Source organism: Syngnathus floridae, chromosome 7 (genome assembly GCF_059516105.1).
Source record: "Syngnathus floridae isolate MCC-2025c chromosome 7, RoL_Sflo_1.0, whole genome shotgun sequence".
Taxonomy (NCBI): Eukaryota; Metazoa; Chordata; class Actinopteri; order Syngnathiformes; family Syngnathidae; genus Syngnathus; species Syngnathus floridae.
Genome location: NC_142419.1, coordinates 12,015,090 through 12,036,143, shown reverse-complemented (window position 1 = coordinate 12,036,143; position 21,054 = coordinate 12,015,090). Strand labels below are relative to the sequence as shown.

General features: G+C 38.8%; 1 protein-coding gene across 2 annotated transcripts in view; it reads right to left on the bottom strand.

Annotated features, from left to right (window-relative positions):
• Positions 1-21,054, bottom strand: part of pde2a (phosphodiesterase 2A) — a 107,373-nt gene that overhangs the window by 71,228 nt on the left and 15,091 nt on the right. The window contains exon 3 of one of the 2 annotated variants that reach the window (XM_088380887.1): positions 20,613-20,873. In XM_088380887.1, the coding sequence (XP_088237013.1) occupies positions 20,613-20,671 (59 nt within the window). In that variant the 5' untranslated portion in view covers positions 20,672-20,873. The remainder of the gene's footprint in view (positions 1-20,612; positions 20,874-21,054) is intronic. The other variant, XM_088380888.1, reaches the window with a different exon arrangement.

Sequence of the window (21,054 nt, the reverse complement as noted above, 5' to 3'; positions counted from 1 at the left end):
ATTTTCACAAACAGTTAAAACCATAATCATCATCCTACTTTAATTCAAAATGAGTATACATAAGTTGTTTAAATAGATTGGACGGATTGGTCGATCTTCTGATCAAATAAGACCTATCAGGGCTGTCAAACTCGTGTTTGTCGTGGGCCGCATTGTAGTACAGTATAAGCAACACAACAAAGTGATGAATAACTAGTTTTGAAATCAGAGAGTAGTAAAAACTGTTAAAATATCATTTTTTTTTTTTTTTAACGTGAACTAAATTTTTTATTTAGTATTGACACACAAAGTCGATGTGCAATTGTTTTCATGGGCCACATAAAATGATGTGGCGAGCCGTGTCTGGCCCACAGACCTTGACTTTGGAGATCAGTTATCCTTCTTTTCGGACTGTGATCAGCTCCAAAATTCCGATCAAGTGAAACCTCACTTCATTTCTACAAGATAATTCACCCAATGATAATTTGCTGTAACAGAAGTGAGTGTATTTGATGCATAACACACAAAAAAGTACCTTTGCATAAAGCAGATAGATTATACAAAAGAAGCCCAGCAATGTTATTTTTCCTTCTACCAATTTGGACTAAACAGTATGTATGACTGGAGTGGTTTGAATGGCTGCTGTAACTATTTTCAATGACACCACAAGTGCGTGTGTGCTGATGTGTGTGAGAGTGCATGAAAGAAAACAGGAATGGCTAAGATTGGTTGTCATGGTACCATATGCTCCCGAGTTTCAAATATCATGGAACAATTTATTTCATACAATTTCCGTTTCTTAATGAAGCACTGAATGCATTGCACTGACCCTGGTGGGTGCACACACACAAACGCACACACAGACACACAAGCACACAGACACACACACGCAAGAGGTTGCACACTCATAAACAGCTTTATCCACTCAAACCACAACCTTGACATTTTGTACTGCAAAAATGAAGGATCAGAACTGAACTGACAGAATGAATAGATTAAAAACAGAAACAAATATTTATTTTCAGATGGGAAATATGACTTGAACTCATAACAAGCATTCTTCAGTGACAAAACAGATTAAAACTTCGAACTTTTGACAATGTCCACACAAAGATAGAGATTTGTTATTAAATAGATATTTTTCTATACAGTTCGGCGTTTTGTCATATTTGAAGTTGTCAAAACTAATCGATTAATAAACAACTAATCAATTTTCAAAATTAATCGTCAACTATTTTAATAATTGTTAAGCAACATTTTTAACTTGTAATTGTCCAAATCCTCTAAACCTCAACAGTATTTTTTTAATTAATTTTTGTAGTCATTCATGAAGGCAGACTTATTGTCTTTACTGTCAAAACAAAAAATTTGCAAAATCTGCTTTTATTTTGGAAAACATTGACCTCATCAGTAACTGAATTTGTTTCAAAAAGGTTGGCGAATAAAAATATCAATCCCTCTTGTCATATCTAATTATTTTTGTTTTTCAATCACTAAGTGATACCAAATAATCAACATTTAGTTAACACACCATAAATAGGGGAAAATGGTTTTGAAATCTACTTTCATGTAAAATAAAATTGTATCCGATAAATCGATGGATAATTGATAGAATATTCGATTCTAAAAATATTTGCTAGTGACAGCCCCAGACACATTGATTATCGCTCTTTAGGATATGATTAAAACTATTTGAAAGTTTGGGACAGAAGAACCAGAGACAAAAGCAATGAAGATGGGGTTTGGGGATTTGTATTTCATCATGTCCGGAAATGATGTCGACCTAATAATCCAATAGGTCTGCTGAAGTACCAACAGGTTAATTGGAATAGATCGGAGAAAAACAAAAAATATATATCACAGAATTATGCCATCTGATTACATTAGCATATAATATGAGTACTTGAAGTGATGAGAGAGACACAACATGGAATATAATGGTTGCCCAGCATAAATGTGTGGCCTGGCTTCAGTCAAAAGCAGCGGGAGGGCTGTGCAAGGGAGCACAGAAAAACGTGCACGCTGACATGAGGTACATGGCCGGCTCATTAGTAAGAACATTGACAGAAAGTCCTTCCGTGTCACAGGCTCAAGTCAACAGGTCGGCGCAAAGACACACAATGGCAATTATGGGTGAGACAACACATTCGCACGCCCATGTCATGACATGTATGTCAAACGTGCGCACATACACGTCCCCTCACTGCACAACCATGTCCAGAATAACATGAAGACACGAGAGTCAAACATGTTTAACCTCGGTCATCTCTGATTTCTTCCATCCTTCTCCTTCCTGCTTTCCTTCCTCTAATTATGTCCCCCGTATTTTTTCTTTCTGTCCTTTCAACATCTCTGGTCATTTCAATTATCTGTGTGTATGTTATACAGAATGTTTGACAAAAAAAAAATAAATCAGTACTGCTGTCAGAGTGCCTCCTAGTGTAGATGTCATAAAACTACACTTAATAAAGAGATGACATTGATAACAGTATTTATTCATACATGATTTGTTTATTTAAAGTATATTCAATGCCCAAAACTGGTTTCAGTCTGGTCTAGAGTCTGAGTGCTTCAGATGGCAACTGGTTTTAACTTTATGTTACACATCTGCAACAGTGACAAAACAAAACACTTGTTTGCCACTCTCTATGCACCTTGAACCACAAAAAAAAAAGGGAACTGCTTTGGAGGTTTTACTGACATTGTCGTTGTTTACAACAAGCACCGAGCAAAAAAAAAAAAAAAAAAAAAGAAGGACAACTTCTGCACTGATCATTTGAATGCGCCACATAAATTACAACATGACTCCATCTCCAAAAGAAAAACTTTAATGTCATACAAGGCCGCCACTTTCTATTTTACCCACAAAATAAGTGGTGCAAAAGATGGATGGATGGACAGCTCACTATCGGAATACTAAAGAGCACACTCTTTCCATATCAAAAAGAGGTGCCTGCCTAAAAAGGGCATGAAACAAAACATAAGATATTCCTTTATTTATCCCACACAGGGAAATTCCATCTGCACCACCACAAAAAAACAGGCCAAATATAACACGAAGAAAAAAAAAAAACCAGGCGAAAGACAAACAAGAGGGTCGTTTAATCTACTGAGAGACTGGCAATAACTAGGCCAGATTTAGAGAATTCTTTCTATTTTCAGTCTGGTGGTATTTGCTCTTGGGTGAATCTTAATGTCTGTATAAGTTGCAGACGTTGTGTTTAGTACTACAAAGTCTTTACTAACTGGAAGAAGCATTTGCATGCATTTCCCTATATTGAGCAATAAACATGAGGTCATGGATCAATGGAGTTTTGTATTAGCTTTGCATTTTTGCTTTTATATTTAACATTAGTATTATTTTTAAACGATACAACAGAAGGACAGCTTTCAAAGTGGAAGCAGTTATAAATAATTGAGAATATTTTTTATCTCCTCTCCATCTGTTCATTACTATTTTATCATTTATATTTATATATAAAGTAGATTTGTACCAGCAGTATTTTTAATAAAGGCTTCCTTATGCCAAACGTTTGACCCGTATATATTTCAAGTAAATTCAAAATCTAAAGAACTGAAAGCTTCCCTCATGTCAAAAAACTAGTTAAACCTAATTACTAGCTGTACCGTATAATTTGAAATATTTTTTTTCCCTATTTGTCAGTTAGGCAAATCCTGCCTCTTGCCAAACTGAAGAGCACAATGTTCCTTTTTATTTAGTAGGTTATTTATTTTAAACTCTTGCCTTGGGCAACTTTCTTCCTTTCATGAGCAAACCATTTCGAAAACAGCATCAGTCCATTTGCTATACAGCTGACCCTCACTAAAGTTGCGGGTGGTCTGGGCCCTATCCTAGTTAACTTGGAGAAAAAGGCCAGCTTCACCCCGGACTCGTCGGTAGTTGATCACAGAGCTAAGAAATAATGGGGAAAAAAATGCAACTCGAATATCTGATGATTTATAAATTGACATTGACTTATTTCATATAGTAGTAGTATATAGGTTGTTGTTTTTTTTCAGTGGACTGCACTGGATAATAGTCTATTACTAGCCAGTGTACAGATTGTATTGTGAGAGTACATAGCAAATCCTCTGGAGCAGACAGATTAAAGAAAAAAAGTCCCTGCGATTGAAAGTTTTTATCTTGTGATTACTGCAGCCTGGCCCTTCCTTCATATTGCCCTCAGCGTCAACTAATGACAACGTGTGACAAAGTGGATGGAGCAGTGCGAGAATGCAGTGTGTGTGCGTGTTGTGTGTGTGTGTGTCATCCAGCTCAGAAGTGCTCGTGAAATCATCCCCCTATATCACTTTCATTTTGAGCCCTACAGCTGTAACCTGTGCGCCATCCATTTTTCATTGTAAACACGGTTTCCATCCACTGGCAATGTTTCTCAAGTATGTGTTGTGACAGTGGCAAAATGATTTGTGAGTGACTCTTGTGACCTCCTATATTACATTCCCCTGCCTCGGGATCAACACCTGCTTCCTGCAACAGATAAGCAATGTGTAGAGGTATTCGCACCAATGATTGGAACACGAGCAAGGTGATGTCATTATCATCCCCATAGACGTATATTTAGAGTGGCAGGATAATGACACGAGTAAACACACACACACATACAATGGAGGCACTGATGCAAATATTTCCGACCATGCATCATTCGTGGCATGAAAGTTCAGCCTTTGCTCAACACGTTGTGCACATTTTTTTCTTTATTATCTGTCTGAGATCAACTAATGAGGAATCTAGTATTTGAAACCAACTGCTGCCATGGCAACGTGACCATAACAATTTCCTTCTCCTTTCATCAAGATGCCCTCTCTCCCTCCGGAAACTCTCAGTCCCCTAATCCATTCGGATTTCCTTTTGCTTCGCTTTTCCTTTTCACTCCTTCGTTTGCCATTTTTATAAGTTTTGATGTCTTTTTGTGCTTGATGCATAGAGTAAAAATCTGAATTAAAAGATAGACATTAAATACACATCAACACTCTGAAAATGCAATTACAGTATTCATGTGTTTAAAATGAGCATCAAAATGGCAAACAAGATTATTCAATTGAACATGACGATTTGATCGTCTTCAGTGGCAGAGTTCCATCCTCTGTGATCTAAAACCAGAAAATGGAGGGTTGGAGTTTCTGCAAAATTGGACCCAAGACCAAAAAATGTTTCCTGGTCTGATGAGTCGCCATTTCAGCTGTGATATTCGGATGGCCAGGTCAGAACTAGGTGTAAATAACTTGAAAGCATGGCTCTATCCTGCCTTAAGTACTGTTTCAATCAGGCTGGAGGTGATGGGGCATAGTATCGGTGCAGGAAAAATTGGGGGGCAAATCAGAACCCTCTGCAGCTAGAAATTTACCATCATTTAACTTCCATTTACATATTTTTGCAGGCCACTGTTATGTTAATCATCTGTTTATTCACAAATCCCTAATTACAATCCCGTGTAAATATCTTGATATAGTGGACTAAGTGATTCACTCAGTCAAAAGAAAAGCCTTCCTTTTAAATTTTAATTCATCATTTCATAAAAAAAAAAAAGTGTCCTTTACATACTCTTATCTTTATCACAGCTTGCTAGAAAATATCATCAGAAAAGATTAAGCATGGAGGCATAATCTGCAACAGTATGCTGGGAAGTAATTCAAAATTGAACTAACTGTACCTGCCTGAAAATCACATAACAATAGGTGATTTTTCTTCATTTTTGATCCATCCCTAATTAAGCAATCACTGTCATCAATGTCAGGGGCTACTTAAACACCACAACTCCCTCTCCTGGTCACCCATTTGAAACCAAATTCAAATAATGCCACAAATTAGCATCACATGATTGGCTTTTGGTACCTCCTGTCCCCAAAGTATTAAACATTCTGTCGCACCTTTAAAGTATGACTTCCAATCTATACATAACTGCCCATAAATGTTGCTAAAATACACAAAGCCACAGCTAAATTTGCTCCCTAATGTGTCCTTAATCTTACAGATGGCAAAAGAGTAGGGCTTTAAAGGATTGTCTTTCACAACATTGCAAGGATCACAATAATCGTGCTTAGTTACAATTGTTGCTAATGGACTGGTGGAAGGGGAAAAAAACATCTTCTTTCAATTTTCCCTAGCCTCCATTTTCATGGACCACTACGTGGATTTGACAAAGAGTTTTTGTACACATGATTTACTTTGTGGAAAAGCTCACCCAATGGTGACGATTGTTTATATGCAGTTTGTTTTGGAGGCTTAGTAACTTTCCCGAAAACACACACGACATGGGGAAGGACATTTCAGTCTGAACCTCAGATGGGCTCTATTTGAGAGTATAAACAGGCTGACAACAGATTCCCAAAGCAAGAGAAACTCACTTTCCTTAGCTTGTGTTTATCTATTTCCTTATCCACTTTATACTGATCTCTCTTCTCCTTGCCCCCGCCCCCACTTAATCACCATACTAACGTCTTTTTCTTATGTACATAGCATTTATTTACTAAGCAGACAACTCCTGACATTAATGGAAACAGTGGCAAACATCGACGAAGAATAGTGTCTCGAAGAAACTAAGTATGACAATAATGACATTACCTTCCTTTCTCAAATCTTTAGGTTGTCCATTACTGTGGTAAAAAGCACTATAAAAATAAAGATGCATTGTAATGTATTATATTGTTAAGTTTTATCTTTGTCTCCCTAAAACTTTCACATAAATTTTCAAGGGTGTACTTATTTGAAGCAAATTCCAACCAGACTGCACCTTCCAGCATAGCGGCTGCACTTTTTGTTCATGCAGAGCTCAAGACGATGACGATTTTATTTCCAGCTTGTGTGGATATGTTTTTGGAAGTAAGATCATTTTAGTGGTGATTAGAAATCACAGCAATCCCAAAAAGATCCCAATTTAATGCCTTCCACAAAAGAAAATAGAGATGTACTGGACAAGCTGCTGTGTCTATTTAGCCTGACAACTTTCATTGTAATAAATTTTAGCATTATTATGAGCATAATGGTTAAGCTTTTATGACTTGAGCTATTAAGTCCCAGTCATACATTGGGGACACACCAGCAATTGTTGCTAATAACACATCTGTTTGGGTCTCGGGCTTTGTACCACCAGCTGCTGGTGCATCATGTGAAACAGCAGTCTGGTTATTGTCCTTTTGTGCAGCCAGTCCGTAATAAAATCCATGCATGCTTTTAATTTGATTCTGCAGTTTGCGCTGTGAATATGCATAGAGTTACAAAATGTCAGGTAAAATCATGTCATTTGTGCAAGAAGACAATATAATGTGCGTGTCTGGAATATGCAAGAGGTTTAATACCGGTGTCCTATAGGCCACATGGCATATCATTACTAATTAATTGTTATTATTATTAATGTACCAGAGATTAAAATGTGTGTCTGTATCTGTTTGTCCAAGTAAACGGCGTGGTGGCGTTTGGAGCGATAAGGCTTCAGCTAGTTTGTTGGTTCAGTGACTGTGTGGCTCTGCCGATAAGAACGCGAGCCAATGTGGATGGACAATCATTGCGCAACAAATACATGGCAAGACAATATCCGCGAATGTTCAAAGACATCAATAACATTTAAGCCTGAGTGAATGTGTAACCTGAATTTTTCTCGGAAAGATCTCAAGATTAAAATCTGAAAATACAAATCGTGTGATCAAGCCTAAATAGGATCACGCAAAATCCTGTACACTCATTGAACCATCGTGAAAGTGGTATGGGTGATTCTCAGAATGTATGGTCCAGCTTGATAGTTTCTTCCCTTCACAATCAATCACAACTTTTATATATTTACAATATTCCAGACATACTGCAAAAATAAGACTTTTCAAATGTACCTAATTTTATGGATGAACTACAGAAACATGATTTCTACACTGAAAGCACACCAAAATGATTATGAAGGCTGCATCCTATGGTCATCAGTCCCAAAGAAAAACTTTGCTGATCCAACAAAAAATGATGTAATAATCTCCAATGACTTGTGTTTCAGTAGCAAAATAAAAAAAAATGCTAGCAGCCATGATGTAATCTTTTTTGAAGAAAAAGCAGGTCAGGGAGGGCCATGTAGAGAAGGAGAGAAAATACAAGGAAAATAGAACAAAGGTCCACACAAAAGCTAACTAAAAGAGACGGAAAAGAGAAAGCAGAAGCCAGGAGCAAATTTAATAAACATTGAAAATGATGAAGCAAGGATAAGACTCCAATAATGATCTAGAAGACCAGCACCACACAGAGAGAGAATGAGAGGGAAAGAAAGACAGGAGAAAAAGAGAGAAGTAATTGAAGCTAGACACAAAAGAAGTATGAAATGCGGGATTGTGAAAATAGCAGGATATGATTCATATAAGACCCAAAAAACCCCTGGTACACAACAACTTCTCTTACTAATGCACAAATAAATCTGTCAGCACACCATATTTGGCTCATGCACACATAATCTGCCATCCCTTACAGGGCCGGCATGATTTGCCACGGCACGGTAAAGAAGCTGAGCGAATTTGGCAGCTATAGTGATTTACTTGCACTCATCTGGAATTATTGAGCCCAGTTTCACTTCATCGCTCGCACTTAAGTCTTCATTAACAATGACCAGAGACAAACTCTGGCCACGGGTGCACTGCATGTAATAAAATATCCAGTTAAGATAAGCACAGCCAATTGCACCCGTCGTTTTTTAGACACTTCGCTTCATCGAACGGAATTCAGTGTGTGAGCCTGAGTCTTTCTGTCAGTGAGCTGGTGTGTGCGTTTGTTCACACATATTTTTGCATCATTGCTGTGATATGCGATGGCATTTGAAGAAAATCTGACCCGGTTGACGTGACTGAAGGTTAATAAATGCTAATAGCCGCACGCCCGCGCCTACATAAACGTCAAATAATACTCACAATACAAATTCTCTTTCCTAACTTAAACAGAGGCCAACACAGAGGTTAATAATGTGTTCAAACGTCGTATGCTGGGAGTCATTTGTCTCCATTAGTTTCCTGAAAGGGACAGCTTGCTGATAAGCAAAGGACTGGCATTTTACACAGTCAGAGCCATTTATTATTAATAGCTGTCATTGAATTATGGAGTAAGGAGGAGGAGGGGGGGGGGGGGGGCAAAAAGAAAGGGACACTCATTAGAAAGGGTAATGATTAGAAATAAGCGATGACAGCATCCTAAAATCCGTCCAAAAAATGAACTTCAAACTATTTACAATTCAATTGGGCACCTATATTGTAGTGACTACGCTCAAAGAAATTTCAATAATTCATTATGAAAACATCCCACTTTAAATGATAGGGATTAGCTTGTGTGTCTGTGGTCATTTGAATCAGTAGGGGATTTTTATTTTAGACTCATTCCTATTCACACAGAATTAATTGTGCATGCTCAAAGTGTAATAATTCATGACCTGTTTGAAATTAAGGTCATGAGCAAACATGACCACATAACTGCACACCACACGCATGACCCCTATTGAGTTATACATATTTGAAAACCAGCAATTGGCTTGCGACCAATCCAGGGTGTGCCTCACTTCTTGCATGAATTCTGCTGAGATAGGGTCCAGCTCACCCGTGATCCTATTGTGGATAAACAATATAGAAAATAAAAGGATGGATATTTAAAATCCTGCTTCAATGAGACACTGGCAAACCTCATTGAAAAAAAAAAATGGCAATGTATCTATCCAAGATAAATAATTACAATATATCATGGTCGGTCAAACCCAATCCGATGCAGGTCACCGGTCCTAGAAAATATAAGACCTTTATTAACACTATGTTTTGAGTTACAATATAATATTCATACAAGCATATAAAGTTACTTGGGTATAATAAAACACCATAAAACTGGGAGTAGACTGCTGAAAGTGGTTGACGTTATGCGTGACACTTTCTTTATTGTCACATACACCAAGTGCAAAAAAAAAGTTGCTGCAAAGCAAAACAAGCATCTTTTAAACTCAGCATAAAATGTGATGGCGCATGAAGAACACCCGAGGTGGTGATTAACATACAGGTGATTAAAGTACACAGAGTGAGCATTACAGTGTGCACTCGAGTGGATTCTTTTTACATTAACACGGGACACAGCTGTTTTTGCAGGTGCCTTTTTTATTTTATTACTGACGACATCCTGTTGTCACCATCATTGTCCTATATGGAAATATTGCATAATACTGGAAAGCAAGCACACTGGTAACTATATTGCAGCTTATTTCCATTTGAGGTTCTATGGTCATCATCAATTGACTCTTTGCCATTTATACCTTTGATTGTAGACACGAAAAAAAATTGTAAATATAATTACTAACTGCAGTCTTGCTGAAAATAAGATGACATCTTCCACAATCTCATGGTATGTTTTTAGAGGTGTTTGCTTATAGCACAACAGTATCATAAACTGCTGACAAAGTAGCTCCAGATGGCATTAAAATGTTTAGCGCAGATGAGCACACATTGAATAGGAACAAACCTTATTATATGACCGGTCCCAATAAGAGAAGAGAAGCGGGAAAATATTTAATGACTGTAAAACAGCTTCCAAACCGGGCTGAACAACCCCGCCAATGCTGCACATGTTACAATAACAGCACCAGTGTATGGAGCATGGAAACCACTGTCAGCACTGGTGTCTGGTTGCTGGTCAATTAGCTTTTGCTGTTGTCTAATGGGTTTGTGCGTCCTTCCTGTTGGGGAGTGTGATGGAAGACACAAGCTACCAGTGGCTTCAGCATTAGCACACAAGCACGGACATGTGTACACAACTGTCAGGAAACGATTTGGGAGTTCACTAGGAGAGCTGGTGGTTGTCGGGGAGTATGGTGAAATAGCCATCTCGCTCTACTTACTTCCACATCATATCCATAATTGCCACCATTAAGAAAGATGATTCCTGGTTGGCTTACGGGTGTTCATTGTTTAGATTTTAAGACTCAGCGGAGATGAAAATGTGTTATTCCACATGGGTTTGTTTATAAAGTAAGGCCCATTTTAATTGGTCCAGGGTGTATTATGCCTCTCACTCAGGGAAAGTAGAATATGAATGGAAGAGTAGTTAGTCCATTTTTTATTTTAAAAATTTTTATTTTAAACTGGAATAAATAAACCTTGTTACACAGTGTTATGGGGAAAGTTATAATAGGAGATAAATGAACTACTCAACAGAGCATTTCCACAATCAGCTCTCAATTCAACAGAGAAACCATTAAGAACACACAGCAATAGGAAATAATTAGTACAACAAAAACTAGCACGCAAACCATGAAAAACATCACACAATTATGGGATTGCTCATGTGGTGACTTTTATAATCAAAATAATTTATCATCAACAGTCAGCTTAAAAAGAAATAGCGAGTTTGGCTGCCCTTCATAAAAATCAGCCCGAAAAGAAGATTGCACTGACAAACATGTCTGAATATGCCCTTTCACCCCTCTGGATCATATCCAAATAAAAGTCAATAGAATTATTGCTTGACTTCATAAGATAAATCATGTATTTAAGAAGGAAATCAACAGCTTTAGACAACACTACCAGAGTGCCACCAAATAGTGAACAATAATTGGAACCACCAATAATACAAAGTAATAAAAAAGAAAATCAATTGGACAAAACAAATTGGACTCACCAATAATAATACAAAGTAATACAAAAAATGCGACAAAATCAAAAATCAGTTTCTGCTTCCACCATGTCGTGAACTATAAGAAGAGCCACTAAAACTGGCTACAAATCTGTGTTCATGCCCACAATGGCGCAAACTGCCTCTTTCTAACTGCACCAAGCTACAAGTGGAAAAAAATACTAACAAATGGTGGACCTTGCGTGCGGGCACAAATATAAAGCCCTAGATGGTAACAAGGGTTAACTATTTTTTTTACAGTTGCTTATGTTAGATCTTATTTAATTCATTTTGACTAGAACAGATTATTTTTAGAACAAGTAAAAAAAAAAAAACTATTGATTGCTTTTATTCTTATAACAGAGGCTGGCAACTCCCCTCAGTCACTACTGGAAATCAAAAAAATAATCAATTTTCCAAATGTCTCTTCTGGTTTATTGTTGGGTGAAAGGCGTGGTGTCTGTCACTCCTCTTTTTAGTCAGCTCCCTGTTGTCCACTACCCAGTGTTCCAATTTGGGAAAGGTCATTCAGCGTTCAACTATAAATAAATGACTACAGGGACTCAACAATATAGTAAATCAAGAGCATGAGGAGAGAGAAAGTGTGTGAGCGTAAGGAGGCAGATGGAAGCAAATGAGACCAGAGAGGAGCGGGATGGAGCTCGCAGGAGAAAGAAAGGGTGGGAGAAAGCCTACTTGGTCTCAGTTGTAATGTATTATGTATCAGAATGGGAATGCCAGCAGGAAGCAGCATATGAGGTTGGGTATCATGTGTGAACAAAAGCGATTTCTTTTTTTTTTTTTTTGCATAAATAGTCACTAAAGCAGAACTTCATTGGTCACTTTTTTTTTTTTTTTTTTTTAACGAACCGGAAATTGTAAATGTTGAAGTAAAATGGGAGTCACATGGTGTCACCTACACTCCTTTGAGACACAGAAGCTGTTAAATGTAGCAGATCACAGTTTAAAAATATGGAAAGGATGACCGAGACTATGTCAGCTGTCACTGCCATTGGGTGGAATTTCTACCTCAGGATTTAAAAGGTGTTAGAGGAATTATGTCACTCGAGATGTTGCTATAATGGTTGAGTGACACCACATTATTCACCCTGAACAGAAAGTTATCCAAGCTTTATCTAGATTGTAAGTAGTAAGCTGACACAGAGGCGCTGAGGTGGGAGAAAGAAGCTTTCATGTTTGTTATTGATTCAACCCAAGTGAGTATCAACCCGGGAAGGAACACAAAAGTGTGTGTGTATGATATCATCAAGCACCACGGGTCCATCTACAGAGTGCAGATGCTATAAATGCTACAATATGAACCCTGAAGCCAAAGAAATACAGACAGATGGGGAAAAAAATAATTTTGCCAAATGTTTATATCGGATTGATAAATGTAGATCTGATCAGAACTCAATCACTACTCTCGTCAGACTTCTGCTTTCCTCTTTTATGCTTACGTGGAAGTATACAGAAACAGTTCAGACAAAAATTGTTCAAGAAAAAAAAAAAAGACTCTTCACCCAAGAGCAACAAAGTCAGTTTGAGGATGAGATCTTTGTCCTGACTGGCCTCTTTAAATGGTTTGTGGCAGTATAACATTTCAGACAGCCTATTTAGAAACAAACAAGCGGTGCCCCACTGCAATCATGACATGGAAAAACTAACAGTTCAACCCCTGCTGAAAAACAATAAAAGAGGCAGACAAAAAGAAATGGTGAGTAGGGAACTATCACACTGTGGTATAATGCCAAGCTTCACAAGGTGTTTACTTTCCGAGAGCAGAAGCAATGAAAGCAAGTGTGCCACCTCTTAAGACATGAGTTCAATATGTTCCTCCACGAGGACACCCTTCAGAGAGAGCTTTAGAAAGGCAGAATGGCGCCATCAAAAACTTAAACTGGCCTATTTCTCTTGAGAGCTCTCAATAAAACTCTCTCCATGTCGACTTTGATGTCGAGAAAGACCCGACCGACATCACCGAGAGGTAAACACCTGTGAGCTGAGCGTGGAAAAAAAATCAAAAAACAAAGCGAAACACAACCGCGAGGAATCAGCGGTAGTAACACCTGCTGTAAGCCCAATACAACAAATAGAAAGCACATCAAACACATGTTTTAATGTGTTATGGAGAAGAGTTCAACTTCACAAACGGCTATATGGACATTGGTGCATCCATGCTTCAATAAATGTACAGTACATAGAAAACACTGCCAGACAGCCTGCTGGCATTTTCTTTGCTTGACTTGACGAGAAACTTGAAAGTAAAGCAAAGAGAGAAAAAAAAAATACGAGCGACCAGAAGATGGAAACGGAAGAGACAGAGAAAAAGAGCCTCTGGGGAATTACTGCGAGGGTGTATGTGTGTGCAATTGTGCATGCATGTGTGCTTGTGCATGTGTGTGTAACCCAAGGGCAATAGTGTGAAAAGTCACCGCAAAGGGTCAATGATGACAAAAGATGAAATAAAAAACGGGAAGTGACATGCTGACATTCAAAAACCACAATCAGATGTAAATTAACTACCCACCCAAAATTGTACGTGTTGGATTGCATTGTACATACTGTTTCCATTTTGTTCAAGCCACCAGAGGGAACTCCGGGACATCCTCACTCCAAATACGTGTGTGCGACTCACACGGCCGGCTTAATGCTTGCTCTGCAGGTCTGTCTACACCTCATTATATTTGCACAGACCCTTCTTCAGATCACTGCACTATTTTGGTAATGATAGAATCATGGGCACGTCACATCATTATAACAGTACTTCTATTTGCCCGTAGGGCCATTTGTACATTACTGATATCCATTAAACTCTACTCATATGTTCATCATCTTTCACTTCAGCACATTTCCTTATAGTACAGTAACCGACCACTTTATTGGTGCTCCTAAGGGGGTTAATGGTATCGAATTAAACCAGCATTTGACGAAGCGCAACAACATCCATATGATTTTTTTCTGCTTATCGTCTGTCACCAAGGCAGTAACCAATACTATGTTTACACTAATGTTCCAGGCGGAACCCAAATGTACTGCTCTGTGGATTTAGGCCTTTTTTTTTTCTCTGTATTCAGCCTTGCCGTGTTTTCATGGTCACAGGCTGCTGAGTCCCGAAGGCTAAAATGTGCATGACTGTTCAGCCAGAAGTTTAACGAGATGTCCCCTGTTAGTGTCTACCAATATGTTCTCAATGATGGCGTCCTTCACTTTTGTCACATTCTGACCAAGGTCTGACATGTTTTTTTACATTCTGTCAAAAGCTATGAATGAATCGGAGCACATTTGTGGCTATGGCAGACTCCTGCTGGGACATGCTAGACCATACGTGTCAAAATCAAGGCCCGCGGGCCAGATAGGGCCCACCAAATCATTTAATGTGACCCTCGAAGACAAATTGTGCATCAACTTCATCTGCCAATTCTGCAGTTACAAATTGCCTTCACTTTTAAAAAATACAGATATTGCTAGCAATTTTTGTTACCATTGATCTTTTAAAAATATTTGAACTGTTTTTACGAGTCTCCGGTTTCAAACTTAGTTACTCATCAGTTTGTTGACGGTCGTAATGGCCCTCCAAAGGAAACTATGACTATGATGTGGCCCGCGACAAAAATGAGTTTGACACCTCTGTGCTAGACTATAAAAGATTTCACACAATGGGCACAAAGAGTCAGACCAGGATTTGTAAACCATCATTTCAGCATGCGCCATGATTGAATGCGGTTACTTTACACTCTAGCTTGCAATTGGGAAGCGTGACAAAGCGTGGAAAAAAAAAGTGCATCAAATATGGCAAGTGTGATGAAATTCGAAAGGATAATGAGATGCTAAGGAAATTCATATGCTTCCCCTCCAAATCCAGACCACCTCCAAGTTTTGTTTCACCGTATTACGTGATGTCAGGTTTTGTTGCAGTCATCAGGTTCTAATAAGGGGAAGTACGTTTCTCTTCTGCACTGTGACTTTCATTTTTCTGACATCTGTGCAATCATGGCCCATTACAATTGGCTTCCTCTCCCTACATCACACCGCATTGTGTCAAGTCCTTCCTATTCTTTACCGTGACCTGAAATGTTTTGTGACAGAGTTAAACAATACAGAGAATTCAAAAGCACCTGTGTTTGTACGTGAACTGGAAATGTATGTAACTGTTTTGTTTACCGATAAAAATGGATAACATTTTAATTAGGACTAGTTTCGTATGGCCATCAGTCAGGTAACCTGTGACACTATCAGTTGCCAGGCAACATTCTCTTTGGATGAAACACCTGCCCATTATGTATCGGACCATCTTTGCAAGCGACTGTTTGGATGAAACACCTGCCCTTCATTTGTCAAACTATCACAGCAACCTCTTTCTGTCATGCCTGTCAGTTTCCTCGTGTCTGGCTGCTGGGATTTCATGGGCGGAAATTGGTCACTGGTTGGAATGAAGAAATGTCAAAGAAGATGGACGATTAAAGCGAGCGGCAAATAAGGTGATGAACATGCAGTGTTTTGTCATTCGGAAATCACCAATAGAGAAATATAACCGGTGCGAGGTAGACAACATCCTATATGTTAATTGTGTGGATTGGCAGACTAATTACAGTAACTTATGTATGTTCCAATATGAAGTTATTATAATATTATTTATGGGCTGATTTAACATTTTTGACATTTTTGTAACTGTAGGCATCACAACGCTTCTGAATGCCACAGTGACAGCTTGTCACTTATCTTTAGCTCAGTGTGTGTCAAGTGAAAATATGTGTATATATGTTTAAACACACACACACACACACACACACACTACTCATAAAGATACGTATAACATATAGAAACATTCTAGTTGAGGACGTGCAACAACAAAAAAAAGAAAAGACAACTGATATCACATTAAACGTTCACTCAGCACGTATGTGACCAAAAAAGAATAAAGTGAAAGTAATAACAGAACTGTCAACAGCACGAAGAGTGGGAAAAAAATATGCAAATTGTGAAAGTAGAGTGGAAGCAAACCATACAAGATCATTCATGTTTACAATCTCCACCCGTGATTTCAATCACACTGCTGGAGGGTTTTAGGGCCTGTTTGATTGAAATAAAATATTGTTCTCTTGACAGTGGCTGTCATTTTAATCTCTCTCGCTTTTTATCAGCGGCTGCTTCAATGAATATTAATTGCTCAAGGCCACTTGCAAACTCTCTAAACAGTGGGCCAGACACGTGAGAGCCACTTTGACCCTCTCAGTTTGCCACACTAAAATAACATGACCTTGACCCTTGACAACGCACAGCAACATCTAGACATTGTCACGAATATTCTTTACACAGAAGTCATGTTTTTGTCACATTAAACCATGTTGACTTAAAATATTTCCGCCAAATCTACACATACAACTGCCTATCATTTTTACAAAGTACCTGCCAATCAGAGCAAATTACGTACACACACACATGCAGTAGTTGCTGACAAAATCTTCCAAAATCATTGAGACATAACATTGCAACAGATTATTTGATTTCTAAGAAAATCTATACTAATTCACTACACCAGCATTCACGTGTCAGAGGGTTGTGTGTGTGTGTGCGCGTGTGCATGTGTCAACAGCGTATCGAGATAAGAAAGCTGCCAGCAGATTCTGGCGCTTGGACCCCTTCAAACTGTCAACCTCATTTCCTGGTGACACCTGCAGACACACACATATTACTATATAAACGGTAGGCTACTCGTTCTGAACTTTCCCTCTTGGCCCATTACGGCAATATATCTGGAATATTCTGAAGCCAAACTGTAACTCTCGCTTCATTCTTCAGATTAGGTCTACTTTACAAGGTGTGTGAGTAATTTTGTGGTGGGCATGTGGTTTCTATTTTTGTGTTGAACACGCAGTAGAAAGCACAAAAATTTAAATAAATACAATTTGTAGGACAACAAACAAGCCAGAAATAATGGCACACAATGGAAAGCAAATGCTGCCAAATACAAATAATGTTATACTTTTGTAAATTGAGTCTTTATACAGAAACACAAAAATAAACACTCATTTGGATTCCATCATCAGCAGGAATAACACAATTCAGACTGCTGAAAATGCTTCCGAGTCAAAACATTAATTTGCTATTATTGGCTTGGATTATTTGTTAGTTGGCTTTTTGTTTGTTTTTTTGAGCTGCAGTGCAAGTGGAGGTAAAGCTGCCAGTGGCTTGCTGTATTTCCTCCATGTCACAATTGCAAATACTTCGCTCATTGGTCAAGAAATGACACTTGGCTTGAATGTTAAATGCTATTACATTACCACGTCTAGATTAAGGCACGCACATTGCGGACCTGTTTGTGAATATATTTGAAAATGCAAAATACACATTTAAGGTATGGCTGTGAGGAGATTCTGTTACCAAAGCTGTCTTGTAACGGTCCTCAGTGGAATGTTTTTATGGAATATTTTGCTGCCAACATTGTTTTTGTAATATTGTAGCTGAAATAAGACATGCACAGTTTTGATTGAACAACGGGGATGTACATGCAAGTCTATAAAAGCTTTTCAATCAAAAGTTTTGTTAAAGTGTTCTATTTTGTGGATAGATGTGCGCAAGCACACTCTGCCTTTTCTTTCACTCACAACATCTCTCTCTTCCGGCTCTGTCACTTTTTTTCACTCAGAATATTTTAGTATTGATGAGGCCATTACTGATGATAACACACCAATGTCAGCATCTTTTTTTTTTTCTGCTGTCAAATAGACACACAAATATATGCCCACTCATCAAGAGTCAGGTTACAACTATTGCTGTAAATGTGTTTGTGTGTGCCAAGCGTAGAGCAGAGGGGGACTTCCTGGCAGTCATCCAATAAATAATGATAGTTTACGAGACCTTTTACATACACACCTAGTGGCACGAGAACACAACATCAGTAGGCTATTAAGATGATGAAAATGACCACAAAACATTTAAATTGAACTCAAGTATCAACTGCTGCCAACAAATACAAGATCCAAACCAAGACCATAAGCATGTGTGCAAGTTTTGAAATTTCCGTCAATTGCATCAAACTGTTGGAATAATCAGTCTCACAAATCAAAAATTTATAAATATTGAAACGGACCTTTAGGAACTATTACAACCTAGTTGTGAAACAGAATATGCTTTAAATGGACCGTGTTTCCCCCATAGCATATGCATCTCATAAAATATTCAAACAGCATGCAAACTGTAGGGATTCCCAACATACGTAACATTTGCTCTCAAGTAATATAACAGCATCATTCCTTGTGACCTTCAGTGTCATCCAGTCAAAGCAATTTATGCTCAAGGGGAGAAGGTATAAGATCCGCTACGCCAATTAATTGTAATGTCAGGCCTGGCACATTTCATTATTCCTCAGGAAATCTGCTTGCTTCAGGGGAGGGTGGTGCAGATGATACTTGCAACTCAGCAATCCCCAAAACATGTGTGCTAAACTAGGGCAACTCCAAGCGAACACCAGGGGTTATTGAAAAATCCTAGAATAGGGACATCAAACCATGTTATGAGGAAACCTCATAAGCATACAGTATTTGGCGAGTGTGAAAGACGTTTGATCAGCCTCGTGCTTTGATCGCGACAGCTCACCTGAATCAGAGCAGATGCCTCCATTCATTTAGGAGCAGGTGCTTCACAGGAGGATTTCAAGCAACAGAAATTGTGTTTGCCAACAGGAGGGATTTATTCTAATAATCTGTTTAACACATTGCCTTGACATTGTCAACGTGTGCCTCTGAGGAAGAGCAGGCCAAACAAACATTCAAAATAAACTTGTCTTCAACAATGACAATCCATGCATCACGGGAACGTCAAACTGCTGGTGGCACACCCACTAGGGCACCATCGCCATCGCACTGCCGGGAAGTGAAAATTTAATTGAATTAGGAGTTTGCATAATGTTTTCCACTGTTCTAAAACAACTTTCTGTAACATTGTGGAGTGTGTCTACATTATTGTCCATCTATGTAGAAGATGAAGAAGTCACTATTGAGTAGGCCTGGCTTAAAGGGACATAAAGAATTTTTCAAAACCTATCATTTTCAATTATTTGAAAAATAAATTCTATCAAGGTATATGAATAATAAATAATTGTATGTCTAGTAATTGCAATTATATGGGTCACGCTATAATTTACAGGAGGTTGACATTTTGCTGTGATCTTTATGCTACAGAAACACAAAGGAGACAAACTTGGCTAACGTACTTCCTCAACCTGCAATAACTACAGCCTGGATAACTTTCTCGTCACTTGAGGGAACACCACAAGTTGTTTGTGATTAACTTTTTCTTGCACTTCTGCTCAAGAAATTGCATTGCAAAGCGTGATGACTAAGCATAGTAGTGTGCGTGCTTCAAAATGCATGCGCTTTGAACTTGCATTGTTGCATTCTATTAATTCACCTCTAGATGGCATTCAAAAAATTCAACACACTGTCTCTTTAAAATATTCATTTTACTTTATTTTCAGTTAATAGTTTCAAAATGTCAACAAAGGCAGCACATTGTTTTGATGGCATAAAAGATAAGCAGCCATTGCCAGCTCCAAAACAATATGAGACAGTTTCTTGATTCGCAATACGATCATGAATTGTTAATGAAAAAAAGTGTGGTTTTTTTTACAAGTCTTGAACAAGTATTTCTAATTTGTTCAGTCTTTATTAAAAATAACTTACATCAGTTAAACAGTGTATAAGCGTTAATGGTTCTGGTATTATTGAACCAATATAGCCTGTGGGACTCACGGGAGTGATAAAAGTCACAGAGTAGACTCTGTGGGAATATTTGAGGGGTGACAGAGTGTGATGTGGAGGCTTTATGGAGCTGACAGCTGCCCTCGCAACTCACATGGTGCTGCTGTCAAGAGGGAATAATGACAGCCGATCAAACTCAACACTCCACCAGCAGCACCACAAGGGGCCATGTGCAGTCAGCCTCCTTGGGAGACATCCGAGGAAGTAGCAGCGACACAAAAACACGCACATCGTAGTGGCTGACTTACATGTCGGTGGACGGCGGTTGGCTACGGCAGAGCAGCGCGTGTCCGCACGCTTGTCCCATGGCGCATCCTGCCTCGCCACCCCGCTTGACCCAAAACAGCTGCAGTCGTGGAGGGCGAAGAGGAGGATGGAGGGACGCTGGACGAAGTGTTTGTGTGTCTTCCTTCGCTTGATCGCCTCCTCGCCGCTGTCCACCTCTTCTGCCGTCTCTCCAGCGAGGAGAACGCAGGCTTAGTCGGGACCGGGTAACTAATATTTGAGCGCTTGTGCACGAGGACATGAAGCGAGAGAGAGAGAGAGAGAAAGCGAGAGAGAGAGAGGGAGGCAGAGATAGGGAGAGACGTTCACGGGCACATGGAAGCGTCAACACCCGGCACCCACTGTCAATTGTGCTGGAATAAAAACAAGCTGCCACGCACAGGCAGACAAGCGCGTCTTCGAGTT